The following is a 19,601-nucleotide window of genomic DNA, read 5'->3' as shown; positions in this document are numbered from 1 at the left end:
TTTTATTGCTGCTTTTGTCAGTGTATGAAAAGTATGAATGTCTTGTTCTTCTAAGAGAGATCTAATAATTTTATATGTTTTTGCCTGTTTTTCAACACCATTGATTTTCTTTTTTTTTTAAAATTGTTTGTCCAGGCTCTATCAATATGCCATGCACAAAAAAGACGTTTCTGTAGTGAACCCATTTCAGACATAAATATTTGTGGTTGTATTTGCCCAACATTTTCTTTAATACATGAAAAAAAAAAAATGATAGCACTGGCTGATCATATGGATTAGAAATTAAAAATGCACACGGGAATCCTTTGCACAAATCATCTATTGTAAGTAAAGTTACGAGTTTAAATCTGTATGCATTCACCCCATGTGTACCATCAATACATATACAAGTCAGAACTAAATTTTTTCAGTATCTCTCTTTGTGCTTCTGTCATCATTATCAAAACAAAATCATTTCCTTTTAGAAATGAATATTGTGTACAATATTCACTCATGCTATGTTGATCCCTGGGTTTTATAAAATGAAATGCATGGATGTTCAGAATTTTGCATTTCAGGTACCCACGTATCTGCACAAACCTAATCATTTTCATGTTTAACAGAATTAGAAGACAAATTGAAAGATTTTTTGATGTTATGTAAATCTTGTTTTGTAAGTAAATGAACCTTCTCAAGCCCAGCATCTCATAGAGAATTTCTAATTTCATCTAAAATATTATCCAGAGAAATTTTTGCTGCTATCTTTGATGCAATATTTTTTATTTCATCTGTTGTTAAAAATAAGTGACCTAAATCATTCCGACGCCCAATATGTATTTTCTGATATGTGTGTGTGTGCGTGAGATTATGGCAAAGCCTTGAGGGCTATCTGCCTAAGGGGAGGGATGCCTTCGTGGAGCACTTTCGGTTTAATCCTAGTATCCGGTGCACACGGAATTTGGCTACTTTTGGTGACTTTATGATGAGCAGTAAGAACGGGACATATACGATGAGTAGTTAACGGGTCATTCAAAGAAAATATACAGTTAACCATAGTATATACTATGTATATAGTATATATAGTATGTGTGTATAGTATATATATAGACGTTCTTTGGATCATTTTTGGTGTTGGCGATAATTTTCAAAGTTGCGCCAAGGCTGCACTGTATACTAGGACTTTACCGCACTTTCTAAGGGAAACTTTTTAGGACTTTTAAAGGAGGACTTTTTAAGGGAAACTGGTTCGTATACACGTTACGCATGGGGAAAACCATGTAAACGCCCATGCAGCCAGTCCGTTCGCGGGATTCGAACCTCAGACCGAACTACCAGTGTTCAGCGACTTTACCGCTCGGCCGCTGGTGGGCCATATTTTTCTGATATGACACTACACATTTGCCATCTGTATGTTCTGTTACTTTTAATTCAGCTGGGCAATATGCATTTATTTTATTGCTATCAAGGATTTTTAAGTGACGCAAACTTTCTGATATAAAATTTCCTGAACAGTGGCATTACACCATGTATATTAAATATGCTTACTCCATAAGAAATTTTGACTTCGTATTATTTTCAATTTCTGCCTTCTATGCCAAAAAATCATTAAATGAATTAAATCCCAGCTCAGTATGATTCAAATCAACATCATGAACATTATTGAAATGAAATATTATTTCTCGCTTTTCAAAATTAGCATAACATACAGGACACACATAATTACCTGTTAGAAGTATGAATTTTATTTTGATGATATTTCCAATTTTTTAGGTCACTAAATTTCAGCTAGCAGTCCTCACATTTGTAGCTTGGTGATCGACCACTTTTTAAAGAATAAATAATGTAGTATTATTAGAGTGTAACGTGTTGGTATGGCGTTTCAAACTGCATTTATTTTGGTACGTTTTTAAGCAATCAGAGCATACAAAATTATTCTCAGCCACACTAAAATTATTTGCACAATCAACCATACTATTAGAACTTAGTTTTCAGAGACTCAATTAATGAAGTATTATTGTAATGAAATTTATATGCATGGCGTTTCAAATTGTATCTATAGTTGAAAGTTTTAAGCAATCACAGCAAACAAAATTACTCTCAGCTATACTAAAATCATTTGCACAATGAACCATATCACTCGCAACACAATCAGAATTATCAGACATACCACAATTGGAATTATCGCACACGGTTATTCCTTCCTGATTTTGATTCGATTTAGAATCAAAAACACCTTCTGAGGAAACAGAAGTGGGCAGTTTTTCTTGATTTTGTGCAGAAGATATAATAATCGAAGCAAAATAAAAAAAGAGAACTGTATCAGCGATCACACGCTACCACAGCAGTCAAAGAGCAGAGTAAATAACAGTAAATACCAGGCGCCTTCAGGAAAATGACGACATGCGCAGTAACCTGCGCAGATGTTCAGGGAGGAACCAGGAGGAAACTAGCGTCTGAGGGGCTAGACGCTTGTATCATTATTTCCTATCTTGTTCATTTGCGGCTTTGCAGCTGAAGATGGTGGTTCGGTAAAACCATCGAAACTAGTCCTGTGAAAATTTTGTAAATATAACGCTGATTTTTGTTGTTTGATTTCTGAATTACATATGAGTTTATTTTAAAAATTTAATGATAAATATAATATTAACTATTCTGTGACAAATATTTTAAATATTTTTTTAAAGCTCGCCACTTACGAATAGTACTGATTTTGAATCGGAAATGTTTCAGCATGTAAGAAAACATTTAGTGACATATATGCTTTTTACTGAGAACAATTCTAAGCAATGCTGTCACCCGGAAGTTTAAGATTTGAGTACAGTATATATAGAATGAGTATAGAAGCATTTAGAATAAACAAATGAAGTTCAAAGCAAGTCACATTCCGGAAAATATTTTAAAAAAACTGCTTTGCATGTTACTAATTAAATACATTTTCGAAAATCACCAATTCCTTATAAAATTATGTTTAAAGCAATATACAACGCACATTAATGAGATTAGCGCAAAAATACACAAGTTAGGTTTTGTGTTTCAAAGTATTTTATTATTAGTCCAAAGGGGCTTTGTCCTTGAGGGACTATTGTTTTCGTTTTGCGATTTTGCGTCGAATTAATCTGAATACCCGTTTCACTTTTCAAACTGTTGCTGCCATATATCGCCTGAAATATTATCGTATGGATCATGCAATAAGAAAACAAAATATTTTAATAATTATGAAAAAAATTGAATATATTTTGAATGGAAAAAGGTTTTTATTTCAAAATCTCAGAATTTACGCGCGAGAGAAAAGGAAACTAAAAGATTGAACTGTCAAAATATTTCCGAATTGAACATTAAATTCGCTATTGCCCACTTGAGGTGTACAAAGTATTTCTTCCGCCTTATCATGCCTTCGTGGTGTAATGGTCAGCAAGCTCGACGCGTATTCAAGAGCTCCGTGGTTCGAGGCACGGCGAGGGTATTGCTCATTTTTTCACATATTCTGCTTCTAAATAACCTAATGTCTGTACAGGTGGACTACTGAAACAAACCTTATCACGTACGTTATGAATATTTTCAGATCTTCTGTATCTAAGTCGAGCTTACGACGACATGATTGTTACAGTAAATCCTAAGAGCGTCGCAGATATCACCAGGGTTTAGGACTTTTCGCGTATTCGTTTAGCTGCCGCCATTCCGCCGACAGGAAAGTCCGACGGCAGTTCATTCGCAATGGGCCATTTTGCCGTCAAGTAGGAATGAAATATGTAATAAAGATTGCTTATAATATATATAATTGTTTACAAATATGGGATGTAAAGAAATTACACATCTCTTAGATCATAGAAAATTATATTTCATAGTTATGGGCAAAAGCTTTCCAAATAAACTCTTTACTAAGGAAAAAAACGTTAAGTTCTAGGTAATATTTTAGGAATTCTGGAAGATGTGTCTTATTTGAAAAGCTTTTTCCTTTTAAAATTTGAGACTGTCAGACGTACACAATAGGTAAACAAAATTATTTAACTAAATAAGCTTAATTAATAGGGCAAGATATAATATAGGCATGTAAAGAAAAATATGTCTCAACTATAAAATACGTAAACAAAATTATTAAACCAAATAAATTTAATATGATATTGCAAAATATATTATAAGCATTTAAAGAAAAATCCCGCGAACGGTCTGGCTGCACGGGCGTTTTCGTGCGTAATGTGTATACCAGCCAGTTTCCCTTAAAAATTCTCCACGAAGGCATACATCCCCTTAGGCAGATAGCCCTCAAGGCTTTGCCGTAATCACATAAACCAAATCATTTAAAAAATATGGCATGAGGGCGAATCGGCGACGTCGACAAACGGCGGCGAATAGTCCTATTCCGCAACAGGAATAAGAAGGTGTGTGTATTTAATTATGGCAAAGCACACTAGCGCTATCTGCCTAAGGGGAGGGATGCCTTCGTGGAGGACTTTCTAGGGGAAACTGGCTCGTATACACGTTACACGTGGGGAAAACCACGAAAACACCCATGCAGCCAGCCCGTTCTCGGGATTTGAACCTCGGACCGAACTACCAGTGTTCAGCGACTTTACCGCTCAGCCGCTGGAGGGCCTGGAATATGAAAGGGCTCCATCTTACTGAAACCATGTGTTCTGGATCTCTTGCTTCCAATGTAAGCGTTAGGAATGTATCTCGTTCTCGACAAATCAGTATAGAGGACTAAATTTGGCATTAAAGGCACTAGATCAAATCCTGAGTGTTTCTGATTTCAAAGATAAACGTATTAACTAAAAAAACGCAATCTTAGATTGAACTTCGTTCACTTTAAAAGCAAATAAATTTCGAGCAAAAACAACCGCACTTCCTTTAGGTTCCTGTGCCAAGTGCACAAAAATTGACGATACTAATTCCGCCTATTCATGAGTTATTCAAATAAGAGATATGAGAGACCCTTTGAAGCACCCTGTACATTTTAAAACTGTTGTATTATTTTCCTTGTCTTATGAATTTCGTTTAGCATTTAAGTAAAGTTCTTACACATCTTTTTTACTTTTTAATTCAAATACATAGACTAGGCCTTGCTTATTATCATAGAAGTTTTAAACACTAGTGTAATTTGAGTTTATGAGTCTTAGTCTTGAGAAAGTATTTAATGGAATGATGCTTCGCCATCGTTTCCAGCTCATTTATTCACTAGCTAATATTCCATAAACACCCGCAGTTTGCTGTAAATACTTTTAAGTATTGAAAATCGATATCTGCTAGAATATTTAAATAATAACTAGAGAATTAAAATACTAAACGTTCATTTTTTTTTCTTTGCAGGCTCGCGATATAGAAATACGAACTGAATATCCGATACAGCTTTTGAATCATTCTTATCTCTCTGATCTGTACTCAAATGTAAGTTCTTTGGTATTATCAACTTGTTGTTTAGATCTACCAGAGCATTTAACCTTAAAAATATAAAGCTGTTTCTAAGAACTCTCCTGACAATGATCAAATTCTTTTTACAGTTAAGTATTGACAGTGTTATGTATTTCTTCGATGTGAAGTCAGCCCGCCTGTGGAAAACTGATCGTCACTTTCTGCAGCTTCTTAAACCAAACATAAAAGGGAAGTATGTATTATTTTGACTACTACACCGTTTACGAATATTTTATTATTAAGCTCTAGCTGAAAACGCAGAATATAATTATGGCAGGATAGACACATAGAATCAACAGACGTGAGTGAGGAACATGGAGCATTCATCTTAGCATATATACAGTGGATGGACAAAAATATGGAAACACCTTGTGAAATGCATGTTTGAAAAGAAAGATTGATTTTAATGACATATGTAGGTGGCGCTGACGTTTTTAACTACTGACGCCACCTATACAACTTCGTAAATGTGCTAAACAGTTCAGTTGTTGTCGGAGTACTGTTATGTGAGGTTGTCATTGCATTATGTCAGAGTTAACAGACTTCGAACGTGGGCAAATTGTTGGAGCACGTATGGTAGGTGCTTCCGTAAGCAAGGTAGCCGAGGTGTTTAGTGTTTCAAGAGGTACTGTATCGAAGATTTATTCCGCATATTTGAAAAGCGGAAAAACATCATCTGCTAAATGACAGCGCGCACGAAAGTGTGTCTTGAGTGATCGTGACAGACGATCATTAAGGGCAGTTGTGACGAAAAATAAGAAAACCACAGCTGCAAAAGTTCCTGCTGAAATGAATGTTGTGTTACCGAACCCTGTGAGTACCAAAACAATTAGAAGGGAGCTTCATAAACAGGGAATTGCTGGCCGTGCTGCAATTGAGAAGCCACTCATCAGTGATGCTAATGCCCGTAACAGGAAAAGGTGGTGTTTAAGTCATAAAGCCTGGACTATAGAGCAGTGGAAGCGAGTAATATGGTCTGACGAGTCTTCTTTCACATTGTTTCCCACTTCTGACCGAGTTTACGTTTGGAGAATGCCATCTCAAGCATTAATACGGACTGCTTGTTGCCAAGAATGAAACATGGCGGGGGTTCTGTTATGGTTTGGGCAGCCATATCATGGTTCTCTGCTAGCCCCATGATAACTGTGTCAGGGCACATGACTGCCAAGACTTATGTGAACATTTTGGTCGATCAAGTCCATCCCATGGTACAAACTTTGTTCCCCGATGATGATGGTGTCTTCCAAGACGACAAAGCCCCTGTTCACACACCTCACATTGTTCAGGACTAGTTTTCTGAGCACGAGGATGAGTTGTCCCATCTCCCCTGGCCACCACAGTCACCAGACCTGAATATTATCGAACCTTTGTGGTCTGCATTGGAACGGAAAGTGCGTTCTCGTTATCCACCGCCAACATCGTTATCTGAACTTGCCACCGTTTTGCAGGAAGAATGGTATAATATTCCCTTGGCAAACATACAGGAACTGTATTTATCCATTCCGAGAAGACTGCAAGCTGTTTTGGATGCCAACGGGTTTGCTACACCATATTAAGCAAAGAAACATGTTTTTTTAAAGGTGTTTCCATATTTTTGTCCAACCCCTGTATATAAGAAAAAGGGATTTTCCTTCAGGTAAAGATGAACGATGAATACCTCATGGGTAAATACTATATGCTATAGAAAGCGATCAGATACACAGTTCTTAGACTTAGGGGAAATATGTGATAACACTGACCACAATGATATTGCTACACGCTGCACACATACACACACACAAAAAAGGGGGGCAGTTCTATATTTCACGTTCTACTGAGCCAGTTGACGAAATTTGACTTGGCGTTTTTCATGTCTCGAAAGCGCGACTTAGGATATATATTAGATCCATATATAACATTATTCTAGTATAGGTGTTCTGACCAAAATCGTTTTTTTTCTGAAGTGACATACCTACTGTTTTCCATATTGTAATTCTACTACTCCAATTAGGCCAAAGTGCCAAGTTTTGTAAAAATTTCGCGAGTAGTTTTTAAAAAATTAGCCCTCAAAATTGTAGCTCCTCGGTGTTAATTGAATTTGATATATATTTATTAATATCTCTTTTTTTATTAAACTTACTTGGTTCCTTCTTTTGAATTTCGAAATTTAGGTTCAGTCCGAATAAAATTCGCAGATATTTTCTGATTTATTTTTTAAAATTTGTATTTTTTAGCAATTTTTATAAATTTTTCAAAAACATGTAAAAAAATTACCATCACCTTAAAGTGGATGTATTCCTAAGCACACCTGCAAAAAATTAGGATTTTTTATTAAAAATTATCCAAGATAAACTTGAATTTATATAGCAATGAGTTTTCATATTTGACATATTTGTTATAAGGAACAAGAACATCAAATGTGGCCTATAACTTTGTTAAAATTATTTGAAAGAATGAACGATGCACCTTTTTTTTTTTCCCCTGGTGTGCGATGAAGAAAAGAAAAAGGATAATAGGTTACCATAAATTAAAAAATTTTCAGTTTTCTCCAAATTATTTATGGCGCAAACTTAAAAAAGTGCGCCAAGATAAATTTCTTAACTTACCGGTACATTTCTCACCAAGTTTCACAAAATTTAATATTTAGGCATAATTTGTGTCGCAGAATCGGAAAACGCGAACAAATCGGTATGCCATTTCAGAAAATGTATCTAACGTATATTAAGTCGCGCTTTTGAGAAATTAAAATTGCAAGATAAATTTCGTCAATCGGCCCAGTAGAACGGAAGATACAGAACTGTCCTATTTGTTTTGTGCAGAGTGTATGTCACGCGGAACAGATCCACCAAGAATAGCTTGGTAAATGAATGTATTAATAGCTTAGATTAGCATTCACTTCGGATCTATAAAGCTGAGATTCGAAATGTTGTTACAGAGTAGACACTGACTGCCTACTGGACCCTATCCAGCTTTTACCATCGCATTCACGACTTCCATAAGCAACCGAGTTTCTATTGATGTTTGAGTGCACTTTCATTGCCGCTTCATCTTGTGAGTGTAGACAGTAATAACAAAGTTTTAAAACTTAAGCGAATTTATTGAAATTTGACAGCTAAAAATGTAACATTCATTAATATTAATTTTAATATTATTGAAAAGAAACTCTGGATTCATGCGGGATAATAATCTGAACCTTCTACAATCCGCACGAAGAGACATCAGTTTGGCTGGTCTATAATTTCGTATTACTGAACCATATTCCTGTTGCCTTAATGGCTAACGAGTAGTTAACTTGATATTTCTCGGTGATATACCTATTTTCTTCAAGTAATTTTGCAAGTAGTAATTTTGCAAGAACTTGATTCTTGCAAAATCCTTTTAGAGTTAAAAAGTAATTTTGCAAGAAATTCTAACTTTTATATTTTTACAGATTGCATGTATCGCTTAAATTCGTTTTATAATGCAGAAAATAATAAAGGTCTGATTATCGATATTAAAGATCTTTACCAAAAACTATCCTTATCCTTTAATATTAAGTTTGGGTGGGTTAAAGCCCATATCTGAATATTCGGTAATGAGAGAGCGGATGTGCTCGCAGAAGAGGCTTCCTTGGGGAGTGTTTCGGGGACGCTCTTTGTTCAAGGTTAAAAAAATAGCAACCAAATTATTTATTCTTATTATTTTAAGCAATGGCAGTGTTATATAAACAACATAAATTCATACTTAATAATTACAAATGAATACCATATTTGTGAAACAACTAGAGAAAAAGTTCATTCTGTGTTATGCGGTAGGTAACTGTGTGTATAAGTCACTTAACTGATCATATCAATCAATAGTTTAACAATAACATACTAAGTACTGTGGGCAGTCATAGTGAAACATAAAAACAAAATATGTAAACAAATCAATAATTGCGTTGTGAAAATATTGTTAACCCGTTCTATGTTTAAGGTCCAGTGTAAAAGATAATTACAATAAATACAAACAGGAGAATAAAATCAACTTACGTTTATTTAAGGTAGGAATATATTATGATTACAAAACATAAAATGAGAGTCATAACATTCACTATTGTGTTACAATTAAAACGTGGTGGTTGGTTATTGGACATAGCTGAAGAACACTAAATAAAACATACCTTTAAACAAACAGGGTTAGTGGGGGCCCCAACACCATAAAGGGAATTTCACACAAAAATCTTGAGACTTAGAAGGTAATATGACTCGGGATATCTTTACAGGCATTTCGGCATAACTATGGGAAGGAAAAGATAGAAGTTAGCGTAACTGAAAGTAAACAAGATATGATATCAACATCGTCGCGGTTTGGCTCCGTTCTGCCGCTCAAACAGCAAATTCCGTCTAGAAGGTTCGTTGAGGTTATCATCTGTAGTCACTTCAGTTTCCCTTCACGGCTTAGCATATCGAGTATGATGTATATTTCCCGAACTTTCGGGGTCTGCCAGGCAGAAGATGGAAGAAGGTCTCTTGTAGTCGCTGCAGCTGCCTCAAGCCTCAGGAAAAAATGTCAGCGTCGATCCATTCCTCCTCTCCGTCTCTCTTCTGTCGTCTCCGTCTCTCCCTGTCTCCTGAAGTCTCTGGAAAATTGAATTGAATTGAATTGAATTGAGGTATCTATGAGTATATAGTCCTGGGGACTTTTACTCAGAAATTATTTACCCTGCGGGGTACGTCTTAGTGAGAAGTAAATCCACTTTATTTAAAGTGGAAAGTTTCTGGTGAAAACATCGTAGCATGGGTGTCGCCATCTATTGGAACATCAGGAAGTAACAAGAAGTAAAATTTTGAACTTAGTTTTCCTCTTCTGCGAAATCAAGAGCAATCTTCACTGCTAAGAAAGCGATAGAAAGTTTTTCTGTACTGGATTTAGCGGATTTAATATGAACTGCAACATCGTTCATACCTTGAATGAATTTGAAAACTTTAGGATTTGAAAAAACTTGGGATATTGGATTATCATTATCTGCTGGGATCTTCTGCTGTTTAAAGACGGCGCTGAATGGGATGTTTCTTTGAATTTCTTTAATTTCAGTTTCAGATTTAGATGCGAGTGCTGGGAAATCTTTAAGATTTGGAATCTCTTGGGTTTTCTCTGCTGGTTTAGAAGTTTGAAAACGCTTTTTATAAATCGGGCAACCACGGTAGGACGATACATGCTCCCCACGGCAAAAATAGCAGATGGGTTTTTCTTCACGTTTTAAAGAGCAGGTATTAGATCTGTGATTCTGGGAACATTTACAACATATTTCTTTTTTATAGCAATTCGCCTGTGAATGTCCATAGCTCTGACACTTGAAGTATTGAATTGGTCTTTAAGTTTTAGGTGCATATTTCTCAATAGTGATATTAAAGTTAAACATATTATTTAAGTTGTAAATCGCTTCTCCAAATTTATTCCTTTCAAGTTCAATGAAGTATATGGGTAAATTTATGATATCGCTTTCTATTCTCTTTGTGAACTGTTTAACTTTTAGTACTGGGAATTTTCGAAGTTTTAGGTCTTCAAATATTGCAGTTTCTGAGATGCTTCTGGGCATATTTTTTAGAATGACTTTAATGTTAGTTTTGGAATAAAGTTGATACGTATGGAATTCTATGCTTGATTTCTTTAGAAATTCGATGGCGGTGTTGTAATCCTCTTCGGTGGAAGTATTTAAATAAACATTTTTGGCTTTCATCTGGGTTTCATGTTCATTTTTTAGGATTTTAGTACTTAAAATTTTCTGTAGATCAATCCAATCTAATTCAACTTGCGTGATGACTATTGGTGGGATTTTTTATTTCAGATTTATGATTAGTTTTAACTTCAGTAGTTTCATTATTTTTTTCATCATTTAAAGGTTCGAATCTGTTGTTTTGTTCTATTTCTTCTTTTTCGCTAGGTTTTAGATTAGGTTTGCATGTTTTTGAGGGAATTGACCAATTTTGTACTGAATTATTATCTGCTTCTGGAACTGTTAAATTGTTATAAGCTTCTTTGATGGAGTTCACTAATTCTTCGTGTTCTTTCACATTTTCTGCGTAATCTTTCTCGTCCATCGATCCGGTGTCCATTAAGTTCGATTGTTCAATCATACGCTCTTGGGATTTATTTAAGATTTCAGATAGGGCTCCGTTTCTGAGTATTTGATATCTGGGATCTTTATCTAATTCAGTTCCGAGTCCTTGAAATAAGTTAGGGAAAATATGTTTATACTTTTCCATGGTGTCGCAGTGCTGGGGGAGCTACTTTTCTTTATTCTTTTAGGCTGCTGCAATTTAGTTTCTAAACTGGAGGGCTTTAGAAAATCTTTAAATTTTAATTTTCCGCTATTCTTAGATGAGTTGGAATAATCTGAGTCGTGATCCATGTCGCTGTCGCTTTCATGCCTATTCCAAAAACGATCTGGTGGTTTTTTGGCCGCCATGAGGAGAGAAAGCAAAAATACTTACAGAGCAAATCAGGATGCGTGAGTCGCGCAGCGACGCTAACCTCTGAATGTGTCTCTGGAAAAACACTGCGCACCTTAGAGATTCTTTGGCGCAGCCGTTTTAGTAGCTGCCGCGTTTTTTGAAAACTTGGCGTAGATGGTGACTAGCAGGAAGCCAAAAAAAAAAAAAAAAAAAAAAAAAAAAAAAAAAAAAAAAAAAGGCAACCCACACTCTGGATCTTCACGGGAAGGGGTTTCCCGACTACCAAAAGGAGCCGTTTCTCGCCATTCCATCCATTCCATCGTTCAACTTCCAAGGCCACACCAATGTGTCATCACAACCGTCTCTCGCCTTTGTTACAATTCCTACTCAAGAATATTGAGTTAAATAAAACCTTAAGAGCTTAAGAATACTTTTTTCCCATATTAAAATGCACACGAATACGAATAAGAATATTATAATAATAATAACTTAAAACACATATTAATAATTAAAATTCGCGACATAACAGCAGTTATAGTAGAATGCTTCTGAAAGAAGAAGTTGTTATTTGAAGCACTTAGACTTGACTAAGAAAAAGAATATTATCTTCAATTATTTTGACATTAACCTGTTTCTGATCGGACATGGGCGTTTCCCGGTACACTTCGGTAGGTCTAAGACACAGGGAAACGATAAATGTAAACTATGTGGTTTGTTTGGTGATACTAAACACTTCCTCGAGTCTGTCCCTACTTTAATAGCTTAAGAAACAGAAAAAATTGATTTTGAAAATCCCTTTTTATGCTATAAAGATTTCGCACAATTATGTAAATCTGTTATGAAAATTATTAACGGTGAGCTCCGGGCAGTGGGAATCAGTGGGTGATTTTTGCTTTTTATTGCCATCACTATTTGGTCTAGTTTACGAACTTTTTGTAATCATTGTTTGAGTTTGTTCTTCACTTTTTTTTTTTTTTTTTTAAATCTTTGGTGTCTGCTTTTGTCTAAATGTTTGTATTTGTCCTTTCTCTTCACTTTTATGTTTTTACTTATTATTATCACTTGATTGTTTCCATTTAGTTATTTTATGTTTCAGTTATTTTCCTTTGTTAAGCCCACCAGCGGCCGAGCGGTAAAGACGCTGAACACTGGTAATTCGGTCTGAGGTTCGAATCCCGCGAACAGGCTGGCTGCATGGGCATTTTCGTGGTTTTCCTCATGTGTAACGTGTATACGAGCCAGTTTCCCTTAGAAAGTCCTCCACGAAGGCATCCCTACCTTTAGGCAGATAGCCCTCGTGTGCTTTGCCATAATTAAATAATCCAATCCAATCCTTTTTTAAATTGGGCGTGGCATGTTATGACCATGAGACCAACCTGTTTGGTTAGGTGGCTCGGTTACAGCCGAAAACATCGCGGCAAAAACATCGCAGACGAAAACGTCGCGGAGAAAACAACGCAAGGCAAAAACGTCGTGCTACAAAACATCGTGGGAGAAAACATCGCAGCTCTAAAACATCGTGGTACAAAACAACGTCGTCGAAAATAAAGCGGTTCAAAAACTTCGCAGTTTAAAAACATCGTCGTCGAAAATATCGTGGTAAAAAATAAAGTATCTACAAATCATCGCATGACGACAACATCGCAGACATGCTTTTTTCAGACATGCTTTAATAACTGTAAATGGATATTCCCATAATGATTTGTGAGCGCAAGATGGAAAGAAGAATAATTTTTACTTTCATATTGTTTATTAATTAATAAATTTTTGCTGAGAAAATAAAAAGGAAACTTAAGCATAGAAAATTAATGCAACTTATAGCACTGAATAGAATTTTAAACCGACATAGTTAACGAACAAAGGCCATTAATAAATAATTTTTTTATAAAGTTTTACTGGAAATTTTTCTTGAAAAGTATAATCTATAAGTTGCATTTAATTTTCTATGCTTAAGTTTCCTTTTTACTTTTTCAGCAAAAATTTATTAGTTAATAAAAAAATCTGAAAGTAAAAATTATCCTTCTTTACACCTTGCGCTCACAAATCATTACGTGAATATTCATTTACAATTATTAAAAACCTGGAAAAAAAAGCATGTCTGCGATGTTATCGTCATGCGATAATTTGTAGATACTTTATTTTTTACCACGATATTTTCGACGACGATGTTTTAAAACTGCGAAGTTTTTGAACCGCTTTATTTTCGACGACGATGTTTTGTACCACGATGTTTTAAAACTGCGATGTTTTCTCTTTGCGGTGTTTTCTCCCACGATGTTTTGTAACACGACGTTTTCGCCTTGCGTTGTTTTCTCCGCGACGTTTTCGTCCGCGATGTTTTTGCGGTGATGTTATCGGCGGACACCAGGTGGCTCGGGCTGCGCCTACTGTTGATACTGATATTGATACCTATTTCCTTCATGTAGTACCCTTATTATACTATTTCCTTTATATCATATCTTCAAGTTTATGTCACTTAAGGGTCAGCATGGCGGAATATATAAACATTTCGGCTCTCCTGTCCATGACTGTTTGGGTATGAAGCACCCAGACTGCAAGCCACGGTCTTCCTGTGACGCAGTCTAGTTTATTCAACGCATTTGCTAAAGGAAGACACTTCTATTTATCCGTTTCCTTGATATGATTACTTTGCGGCTGTCATTTTCAGCCTTCACTACGAGCTTAGACCTCATTTGCTATGCGCGATGGTCATTTCCACCATTTTCTTGTGCAAATGTAAACTCATATTCCATGTACCAATTTTCATGTTTCGACAAAATGCTTCTTACCCGCAAACCGGGTGAGATGTCATATTTCTTCTTTCACATATTTTTGGAAAATTATGAATCTTAAGATATGTATAGTATACTCAGATGTACAGTTTCTGAGTCACATTTTATGTATTTTGATTCAGGAATCTGAAGGTTTTATACAGTCATGAAAGGCTATCTTCACAAATCATATTGCAATAAGAAATTACAATAAAAGCCTGGACTAGTTGAAGATTTTGAGAAATATCAAATAGCAGATATGCGAACAAAATTTGCAGTTCACGGCTAAAAGATCGATATAAATGAAAGAGAAATTTTTGATTATCAAAACCCTAGATTAAAAATTATGTTACATTAAGGGAAAAGTACATTTCAGACATAAAAGCCAATGTATTATCGTAGGCCTTAATCTTTTAAATGTTTGAACAAATTTATAAATATATGTCAAATTTCAGTTGCGGTTTAAACTAACAAGAATACACAGCAAACTGAAATTTCAAGGGATCTATTAATTGTAATAATATAGAGGTTTCATCCATTAAAATAAATTGTCATTAATATTGGTTGAGGAATTTTCAGAGGTTTTGAAAATTTAATTTGTCCAACGGTTGGATCACCCTGTACGAATTAATCCACGTAACATAGGCAGCACTCTGCATTCAATATTTTACAAAACCTTAGCTAGTGCAATAACTAATAACACTGTCGTTAAAAATAGAAACATTTTGATTCATATGAATACGTATTTATTTGCAGCTGGGAAAAATATGACAAAGCACCAAGTGTAAAGCCATATTACAACTATCTGGAGAATAGTATTGGTAAATTCATTTTACTCCCTTTTATTTATTTTTCATTTGATTATTATACATCAATCACTAATCCTCGTAAGTTTTGATTTTGAAACGTCACCAGGTTTTAGTTTCAGTACCTGCTATTTTAATCGCTGCAAGGTTAATCCAGCTTCTATTAAGTACTAGAACGGATATTTAGAACACGCACAAAATTAATCCTTTCACATCAGTAAAGATTCTATGGTGCTTTTATTCTTTAAAACTGAGGATTTTAATTCCTCAACATTCCATTATCTAAAATATTTTATTAGAAAATGTCAATTTAATCTGTTGATACCATTTTCTGCAAAATAGATGCAACTAATTCCTGCGATATAATCACTTAAGGGTGGTGGATGATTAACTCTCCACACCAAGGATTTGGCGAATGGGTCCCTTAAAAACCCCAGTCGCCCTTTAAAAAGGGGAGTATATAAGGTATTTCTCCCACCATCTTCGCGTGCCTTCGTGGTGTGGTGGTCTGCACGCTGGGCGCGTATTCCAGAAATAGATCTGTCAATAATTTTTTAAAGTGGTATAAGTTTTGTAACGATCTAAGCACAAAGTAAATGATAAGTAAACGATGTAAGCAAACGATCTGCATGATAAAATGACAAAAATTTTATTTTAAACATCTCTTTTTCATAGAAAATACATAAAAATAATAAACATCTATACTTAAGAACAGTTATAAAAGTTTATATAGGTTATAAGGTATTTCTCCCGCCTTCCTAGCGTGCCTTCGTGGTGTAGTGGTTCTGCACGCTAGGCCGGTGTTCCAGAAGTCCATGGTTCGATTCCCGGCGAAGGCGATTGCTCATTTTTCTTCGTTCCTGCTTCCAAAATACCTAATGTCTCTACAAGTAGCACCCGAACTAAAAGGGTGGTGGATGATTAACTCTCCACACCAAGGATTTGGCGAATGGGTCCCTTAAAAACCCCAGTCGCCCTTTAAAAAGGGGAGTATATAAGGTATTTCTCCCACCATCTTCGCGTGCCTTCGTGGTGTGGTGGTCTGCACGCTGGGCGCGTATTCCAGAAATAGATCTGTCAATAATTTTTTAAAGTGGTATAAGTTTTGTAACGATCTAAGCACAAAGTAAATGATAAGTAAACGATGTAAGCAAACGATCTGCATGATAAAATGACAAAAATTTTATTTTAAACATCTCTTTTTCATAGAAAATACATAAAAATAATAAACATCTATACTTAAGAACAGTTATAAAAGTTTATATAGGTTATAAGGTATTTCTCCCGCCTTCCTAGCGTGCCTTCGTGGTGTAGTGGTTCTGCACGCTAGGCCGGTGTTCCAGAAGTCCATGGTTCGATTCCCGGCGAAGGCGATTGCTCATTTTTCTTCGTTCCTGCTTCCAAAATACCTAATGTCTCTACAAGTAGCACCCGAACTAAAAGGGTGGTGGATGATTAACTCTCCACACCAAGGATTTGGCGAATGGGTCCCTTAAAAACCCCAGTCGCCCTTTAAAAAGGGGAGTATATAAGGTATTTCTCCCACCATCTTCGCGTGCCTTCGTGGTGTGGTGGTCTGCACGCTGGGCGCGTATTCCAGAAATAGATCTGTCAATACTGGAACACCTTCCATATAGCCTAGGCTCGATGACATGTAATTTTGAACCGTTTAAAATATTGACAAGACGCAGAAAAGCTTCTCGTAGGATAAAGAATTGAAAACACCTTACGTGAAGCGCAAAAGAGGGTGTTAAGCTTCATTCAGACGGGAGCGTAAAGGGCATAAGCGGTTAAAGCCGAGCTCCGTTGCCAAGGCAACCAGTCTGTGCTATGTCACAAAATCTGGTTTAGGGCTCGTGGCATAGGGTTCAAAGTTTTCAACTTTACGCCGAGTTTGGGATAAGCGTCGACCAATCAGAGCGAAGCTAAAACGAAGCGGCGTTCTACAGAAGATTTCGCTGTCACAAAAGAAGCAGAGCGAACGCGGAAAATCAGTCGAGCAGGAGAACAGTGCGGGAAAGCTGTAAACACATCCACGAATGCGCAAATTTAGCTTCTCTCATTGGCCACGGCTTACACCCCGTTCTTGCAAGTGTGAACGGAATTCCCGCATTTTATGCCCTTATGACTACACCTCTATGCCCTTTACGCCGCCGTATGAACGCAGCCTTACGGAACAACCTAATCAATGTTGTTGAAACACTTAATAAAACGAAGTGGGGAAGTGGAAGGGGTAAACCAAAGTAACGAAACTTAGATTTGCTTATGGACAAAATACAGGGCTCGAAGGATCACCTGATATTGAATGAGAAAATCAGTCTGAAAACTTTTCAATTAACATACGTGCATCAATATTTTACCATATTAAGATGAATTTGAGGTAATTCGGGATTTAGTTTTATTTAGTTCTTAACTGATTTTGAATTAATTCGGGAATCAGTATATTCCGCATTAACAGTATTCTTTTTAACAGAATTTCCTGTAGGAGTTTTCTTAAACGGCTTCTTCAAAAAAGATCAACCGTCGTAAGTTTATAATATATCTTATACACTTCTTTAAACCTGATTTCAACTAAAATGCTTTATTTGAATTTCTATTATTACGTTTGTAATATTTGTAAAATGTTGTAAGAATTTGAACATTTATTTCAGCTATCTCAACTTTGGAGCACTTGGTTATCTTATAGGCCGCGAAATTGTACGTTCATTTGATAGAAAAGGTAAAGTAATTACTTATATTCAAATTTCTACAAACAGTAAAACATATTATGTGGCCTCAAGCGTCAGAAAAGAAAATGCAGAAAATATACTGTATTACATTTTTAATATATAGTAAAAAGTATACCGTAAAGCAATAGGAACTAATTCCTGTTTTGTGTAGGAATGCTCCTATGGCAATACTATGTGTTCCTTCAAACATCCTGGCGGAAGTTTGAAGGAACAAATAGTTCTTTATTTAGTTAGATAATCACAACCTGCTCCACGTTTAAACAGAAAATATTGTTACGAAATGTCCAGGCGCGGTGAGATGGCTTCCCCGCAAAGCAGGTTTAGGGTTACTGTAAAATTGCAAGGGAAGGCAAGGGTTGCCCCATTTGTCGAAAAAACGCCCATTTGGCGACAAAATTGACGATATGCCATGAACCTTCTGGAACGAATTCTTACCGGTTTAGCCCAGAATGTTCTGAAACAGAAGCCGAAAGTTATATAAATCCTCTTAGTCTGCAGTCAGTTAGAGAATGCCTCTTCTAGAGTGCGAGGTAGTATGTCTCGAGTTAGTCCGTGCGGAGTCGATCGAGTTGACAGCCGGGCAGCGAGTGCCGAGTGAGTCGTCGAGTGCACTGAAGGAGTCTCTTAGAGTATCGCGGTTAGTGCATCGTCGAGAGAGCGTGTTGAGCTCCGGAAACGACTGAACCGAAGAGTTGGGAGCTGTGCTCTGTGTGTTGTCGAGTGCATCGCGAGTTGTAGCGTAGAGAGTCTCGACAGTACGCGGAGTTCCGAGAACGACCGAGCAGAGTCGGGAGCTGTACTCTGGTGCTTTGCAGTGAAGCTGTCTCCACCGTTATTGCCTGACAGTGGGAAGGCTGTGCCGCTGATTGTGTCAGCGTGTGTATAGTAGATCTTCGATAACTGTAAAAAGTGACTTTGGAGCTCTCCTGATTAATACCGGCCAATGAAGTGTGTTTCGATATTCCGTCAAGCGTCGTCGTTATTCGCTCCAAATCTACGAACCCCGTACGAACGTGAAAGAAGAAAATAACGTAAGAACTAGTGTCAAAAAAAAAGTAACAGTATATAACTACAAGTTACTGATGTAGCATATTGTTTCGAAATGCCCAGCTGCGGTAACATAGCTCTCCCGCAAAGAGAGTTTAGGGTTGCCAGAAAGTGGCAAGGAAAAACAGGTTTCCAGATTCGGTGCGAAGTCATAACCGATGCAAATAGATGGAACACATATTAACAGGACTGTTACATACTTGAAAATGGACTTAATAATGGCATATAGTTAGCTGAATATTGTTTTCCAGGTTGTTCCTAGGTGTACCGTAAACAAAAGCCAATTTTCATAAGAATGCCCTCCAAGAAGGCAAACACATGATAGACAAATAGGATTTATTTGCATCATCAAAACTAATTAATCTAACCTTGTAAGGATCTTAAGTTTTACTAACGTTTATTTTATTTTAAATCTTTACTATCACTTCTTATTTTCTACTTCCGGCCAGAATTAAAAGCGTTAAC

The 19,601-nt window shown here is 36.3% G+C and overlaps 1 protein-coding gene across 2 annotated transcripts in view; it reads left to right on the top strand.

Moving 5' to 3' along the window:
* LOC118199395 (neprilysin-2-like) overlaps positions 1-19,601 on the top strand; it is a 115,821-nt gene that overhangs the window by 78,277 nt on the left and 17,943 nt on the right. For both annotated transcript variants that reach the window (XM_035371244.2, XM_035371243.2), the window contains 5 exons: positions 5,287-5,364; positions 5,478-5,581; positions 15,311-15,375; positions 17,834-17,885; positions 18,012-18,079. In XM_035371244.2, the coding sequence (XP_035227135.1) occupies positions 5,287-5,364; positions 5,478-5,581; positions 15,311-15,375; positions 17,834-17,885; positions 18,012-18,079 (367 nt within the window). The remainder of the gene's footprint in view (positions 1-5,286; positions 5,365-5,477; positions 5,582-15,310; positions 15,376-17,833; positions 17,886-18,011; positions 18,080-19,601) is intronic.

The sequence above is a fragment of the Stegodyphus dumicola genome, chromosome 2 (assembly GCF_044657685.1).
Source record: "Stegodyphus dumicola isolate Sdum_Otavi_A_Nest chromosome 2, ASM4465768v1".
NCBI classification, from domain to species: Eukaryota; Metazoa; Arthropoda; class Arachnida; order Araneae; family Eresidae; genus Stegodyphus; species Stegodyphus dumicola.
The sequence above is the reverse complement of the archived record's forward strand: the minus strand, read 5'-3'. Positions and strand labels throughout refer to the sequence as shown.